General features: G+C 37.8%; 1 protein-coding gene across 1 annotated transcript in view; it reads right to left on the bottom strand.

Annotated features, from left to right (window-relative positions):
* Positions 1 to 6,195, bottom strand: part of LOC107686387 (importin-11) — a 169,014-nt gene that overhangs the window by 158,773 nt on the left and 4,046 nt on the right. The window contains exon 2 of the mRNA XM_016483355.1: positions 2,630 to 2,776. Coding sequence (XP_016338841.1) covers positions 2,630 to 2,767 — 138 coding nt within the window. The 5' untranslated portion in view covers positions 2,768 to 2,776. The remainder of the gene's footprint in view (positions 1 to 2,629; positions 2,777 to 6,195) is intronic.

Here is a 6,195-nt window from a genome sequence, read left to right as displayed (position 1 = left end):
TATTGACAGTGTAAGATGATTTACGGTTAGCCGTGTCGGAAATCCAACCACGGATTGGCATGTTGTTATCTCAGAAACAGGCTCAGCCATCACATTAAATCTGGTAAACTGGTTATATATTTATGTTTCAGTATAATTACGCACGCTATACCAGGGGCGGTTCTAAGCCCTTTTTAGGTGGGTTTCAGCCCCCCCTATCGGTCACCTTAGCCCCCCAAAACTATATTAACAATCAGGCCAGTGCTGCTTCCTCGAGAAAGTTTTTCATTCTCACATGTTTTAAGTCTTGTCAGTTTAAACATTAAAGTGAGTTTAAGCCATTTAAGCCCAAGACATCTCAATGCAGTACTCACGCACTGTGATAGAGCATTTCTATGCGCTGGATTTGGGGGGACGCGAGTGAAATTAGACAAACTTTGGGGGGGCACATGTCCTAAAAGGTTGAAAACCCCTGAACTAGAGGATCGTGCAGAACCTTTGCATGCACGGATATGGATGGACATGGTGGAAACTTGACGCTACAGCAGCTCTTCTTCTTCTTCGTCGTTTTCTCTAATGCACTAACTCTGCAGCAGTATTTCTTCGTCGTCGTCGTCTTGTCTGATGCACTCAGCCAAGTGTTCTAATCACGAATTTCCGTAGGCGGGAATTATTTTAATGGGCCGCTTTGTGACATCATTAAACCCCGGAAAACAACGCTGTAGTCCAAACGAGCCGTTCGTTGTAGTTCTTGAATAGGGATTTTTTAAAAACGAAACATCTCCCTTTGGAGTGGACTTTGAGATTTGTAACTTTGTAGATCTTTTTTATGCCCAAACATACACACTACACACCGACTAAAATTCAAAAAGTGAAAAAGCATAATAGGACCCCTTTAATACATTAACTAATGGAACCTTAAAAATGTAAAATGTTACCATATTCTTTTATGATATCAATATTTGTAATGTCCCTTTAAGCAATAACATCTAGTACACTAATGACATAATACTTCAGGAAGTGACATCATTTTGACAAGAAAACAACAAACCTCAGTAGATATTAGGGGTGGGGGAAAAAATCGATACAGCAATGTATCGCGATATTTTCCTCGGCAATACTGTATCGATACACAGACGCCAAGTATCGATATTTTATTATACTATTTGTTTGAATAATAAAATCAATTTCTTTACAATCCACTAGATGGTGGTGTTGAGTTTTGTCTGGTGAGGTCAGCTGGGTCACCTTCAGCATTACAAAATTACTTTATATTATTTAATAAAATAATAAATAATCATTACAAAGCATTTTCGGTTTCGGTTTTCGGCCAAGTGCATTCAGAAATTTCGGTTTCCGTTTCGGCCCAGACTTTTCATTTCGGTGCATCCCTAGATGTAAGACTACATGTTTTATTTAATTTAATTAAAATTTAACAGTAATTTTCTTTCAGATGCCCCAATTGCTGAAGGGTCTGCACAACTTTTTAGTACAATTTCAAGTTGCACTGTTCAAAATACCTGTAGTAGCACAGCAGTGCATACCTGTTTACATTTAATTAAGGTGGACTAGATTAGACTGTAATATAAATAGTTGAGTTTGCCAGGTGCATACAACATTTATGACAGGTTTTCTTGAAAGTGTTGGTCAATTTGTCTGCTTGACAATCCCATTTTGCACTGCAACAATAAAACTGAAGTGAGAAACAAACTGAGAAATGTTTCTTTTTAGTTAAAACAGATGTTGTCAAAGTTTTCCTTTGGGGACATAATTTGAAGTTGGAAAAAGGTAATAAATTGCAATATATCGCAGAATATTGCAATATATTTAAAATCGCAATAATATTGTACCGTGACACAAGTGCCGTGATAATATCGTATCGTGAGGCCTCTGGTGATTCCCACCCCTAGTAGATATTGTTTTTTTTGTTGGTAATGTTTTGTGGTATTAGTCACACTTTAAGAAATGACCACATTATTGTTCTACCTTCAGTGGAAATGTGCAGCAGGTTAGAAACAGAAGATGGATGAAATGGATCAGACTTTTGTGCTGTGGTTGTCTGTACTCAAGCCAAGATGATTATTCAATCTCTCTGAGGGGAAAGTAATTGTTATGCAGGCTCTTGTGGTGTCTAGCTCTAGGGTTGGGCGATATGACCAAAATCATAAGCAATTTAGTGACTTAAATTATACTTAATGTTTTTTTTTGTTGTTGTTTTTTTTGTGGACTTGGACACAAATCAACATGTAAGGTTATTCAAAACAAAAAAATGGCAAACAAAAGTCTGGCATCAGTACAATAACATCTTCATATTATGTAATGCCTGAATAAAATAAAATTCAGGTGTTTAAAAAGTAAAAGAAAACTGAAAAGAAAAGAAAAAAAAAAAACTTCCTCGATAAGCCATTTTACACACACCTGTAACAGAACATCAGCTGAATTCCATATTAATGTGCACAGTTGCTTTACTTTAAATAAAATCACTTATATAATAAGATTTTTGACATGCCGCCAGCCCCAGCTGAAATGTATCACAGAAGTAAAAAGGGTAAAAGCCTCATAAAAAATTATTACCTACATTCCCACATTTACTTTGTACTACTGCACCACTAAAGTGCTGATATTGAGGCTGTATGGAGCAGATTCTCACCAGCAGCACTGAGTAGAAGCCAGGCTCGGTCTCCCATTGGCGAAGCTGCTCCTCTGCAGGCTTCAGCACAGCTGTGTCCTGACTGGTGGCCTGGGTCAAAGCCTGCAGCACCACTGAGCTGGCGCTTTGGATGTCCATTAGGTAAAGCTGCAGACACAAACAGAGCACACAATACGGCTCATACAGTATCTTAATAGACTGGAATCCTGACAAATCATAGTTAACTTTGCTACCCGCCAGAGACCTTTTCTTTTATTAAACATTTAGAATAATACTGGAGTTCTTTACCTACCACACGTTAACTACAGCCTGTACGTACAGTAAAATACAGCTAAACTCAATAATATACAAATAGTTCGATTTTAAAACTAAAAGTCAGTCACATTTACAGTGGTGTGAAAAAGTGTTGGCCCCCATCCTGATTTCTTATTTTTTTGCATGTTTGCAAACATGCAAAAAAATAAGAAATCAGGAAGGGGGCCAACACTTTTTCACACCACTGTATATGAGGATCTATTTAATTACGAGTTTTATTTTTACCAGCATATTACAAAATAATATAATATACGTTTTTAAAATCAGATTTACACCACCGTTCAAAAGTTTGGGGTCAGTCAGATTTTCTAATGTTTTTGAAAGAAGTCTCTTCTGCACACCAAGACTGCATTTAATTGATCAAAAATATAGTTAAAAAAAAAGAAATTTTGTAAAATATTATTAAAGTTAAGTAAATTGTTTCTATCCTAATATATTTTAAAATGTAATGTATTCCTGCATTGGCAAAGTTAAATTTCTGGGGTTTTTTTAGTTTTTTTTAAAAGAAGAAGTGCCACATGATCCTTCATGATTCATTCTAATATGCTGATCTGGTGCTCAAGAAACATTTCATATAATATTTTTATTGTCACTTTTATTGTAACTTTTGACCAATTTCATGCATTCTTGCGGAATAAAAAATACAGTTTCTTAAAAATTTTCATTTTACTGACCCCAAACTTCTGAAAGGCAGTGTGTATAACCACTCTAAGTTCGCCTGCCTTGGGAAAGCTAGCGTGTCTCCGACATAGTGATAACACTCGTTGCCTTCTCTAGTGCAGCTCAACGAGGTCTCGTCCCATTCTTCGATATTTGTGATATCACAAATCCCGGAAAATATGCATTGTAGTCCAAACGAGTCGTTCGTTGTAGTTTTTGAAAAGTGATTTCTGTTAAATAAAATATCTCCTTTTGAAGTGGACTTTGAGCTTTGTAACTGTAGCTTTGTAGCTTTGCACAAGACAGTTCTGTCCAACTGTTCCTAAAATCCTGGTGAAAACCATACTAAAGTCTGCATCATATACCCAGGCTTGTTTTATTTTATTTCATCCAGGAAAATAACAAAGTTGGAAAACTTTGCTGTGCAACTCTGCCCTCTATTGGTGCAAAGAATAAAATGAGGATGTTTGTTCAGGGACCTGTCCTGAATAATGCCAAAAACAAGACTAGTACAGCAGCAGATGGCTTTAGAGGTTTCCCCATCTCATGGACAAACAGGAGGTAGCAGGTTAAATGGCATCCATGACGTGATAGAAATGAGTCCTATTTTATAAATCACTGGTAAATAAAGCACAGATGCTGTGCATTTCCCAATTATGAGCTCAAAAGCATCAGCCTCGTATGCTGCAGAAAGAATACACAGTCATAAGCAATGCTTGAAGTACAAACTCATAGTTATTAGAGCGATAAGCGCGACTACACTGCAAGCATGTACAAAGGTGTTTCAAGCGGAAGGTGCGATGTGTTAGTTCCAGGCAGTCTTGTGTATAAAGCCTCAAGCACTCCATCTTTGGTGCACACATCTCATCTGATTTCAAATAAAAGATGTAAAAAAAATTTTAAAAAAAAAGTCTTTGTGCAAACTGCTAATTTGTGAACCTGTCCACTTCCCTGTATGTACCAGATGTTAGATCACGTGCAAACTATAGAATGTAGGTTTGTAGGTTGAGATCTGGGAAGTGCATAGAAAACGATTGTTCACTCCAACAAAAAAAGACAAAGGATCTTGCTTCAGGTTCAGGTGCTTGAGCAGAATGTCATCTGGATTTGATGTATTGTGACATATATTTCACTGGCCTTTAAAACATGACATTTAAGCTGTGATCAGAAGTAGCCTATATATGTCAAACATTACAAAGCCACAAGAGAAATATCTGACATGAGATCAAGCCTCAGTTGGTCCCTGCTGGCAGATGTCATAAGCACACGATTCTGGGGGACAAAAGCATGTTTCTCCACTGATACATAAAATGCATTGCAATAAGCATGAATAACAACTTTCTATTATAATTATGTAATTATATATACAATACATACCGTTTTCCAATGTATGTAATTGTCAGGCCAAGTGTATTACAATTAACACTATATCAACCCACATAAGTTGTCTTATTAAACTACTCTTAACTAGTGGTTGACCAATATGTTGGGTTCCCAAAACTTTTGACCAAAAAAATTACCCCCCAAAAATTATTTAAAATTTGTGAAATTTTAAAATTAAAAATTATTCTAAAATCTATATCGATCTATTTGTCTATCTATCTATCTATTTATCTATCTATCTATCTATCGATCGATAATCGCTTTGGGATGTTTGATCGGGGGTCTCTAAAAAGGCCGATCTCAAGCTGATAACACGCCTGCTGTGAGAGGTTCACCATGACATGCAGTGGCACCGTCTCAATCTCTGTCCGATGCGGGTAAAAAAATTATAATACTGAAGGTGAGGTAGGCCTAAAATGTATATTTCTTCATTAAATAACTTATGAAGTAATATTAAAACTTTCTGTGAGACATATAACTTCACAAACAGCGCGAGTGATTCACCGCGCATTCTCTCTCTCATTCAAAATGTGCAAATGGCTTCAAATGACTTTGCGTCTGACTATCAGCAACAGCGAGCTGCACGCTGCACAGTTGACAGGAATTGTCACTTGCACAATCGAGGCAGTGTTGCATCGTCACTAAAGTTTATAATTTGCGTTTTTTTTTCTCTTGCCAGTGTTTAAGCATTTAGCGCTCGCGCGCTCTCCTGGAGACCGTGCACTCATGCACACTCGAAGCGCACACACATAACGCTTCACACATACTCCGTTTGCAGTGCATATTTTTTCTGCACTCATGTTAACGGATTTTAATGCGTACACACTGCACGCAGTTGCGGTCCGGCAGTGCGTTCGAGCGGTGCGTCTGCAGCAGTGCAGCGATTGTTTCCACACACCGAGTTTGCTGCATGCGCTGAATTAAAGTGACAGCGCATTGTTTGTGGTAAATATGAAAACGAAAATTTATTATGCCATAAATACATATAATTAAAGTCTACTGTGTTTTTACAGTTAACACACATTGAGGGAAAGTCGTGGCCTAATGGTTAGAGGTTGTGGTTAACCCAAAGGTTGTGAGTTCGAGCCTCCGGTCCGGCAGGGATTGTAGGTGGGGGGAGTGAATGTACAGCGCTTCTTCCAACTTCAATACCACGACTGAGGTGCCCTTGAACAAGGCACCGAACCCCCAACTGCTCCCCGGGCGCC

Source organism: Sinocyclocheilus anshuiensis, unplaced genomic scaffold, assembly GCF_001515605.1.
Source record: "Sinocyclocheilus anshuiensis isolate Anshui unplaced genomic scaffold, SAMN03320099.WGS_v1.1 scaffold1207, whole genome shotgun sequence".
In the NCBI taxonomy this organism is placed as follows: domain Eukaryota; kingdom Metazoa; phylum Chordata; class Actinopteri; order Cypriniformes; family Cyprinidae; genus Sinocyclocheilus; species Sinocyclocheilus anshuiensis.
This window is presented reverse-complemented; position numbering and strand designations above follow the sequence as displayed.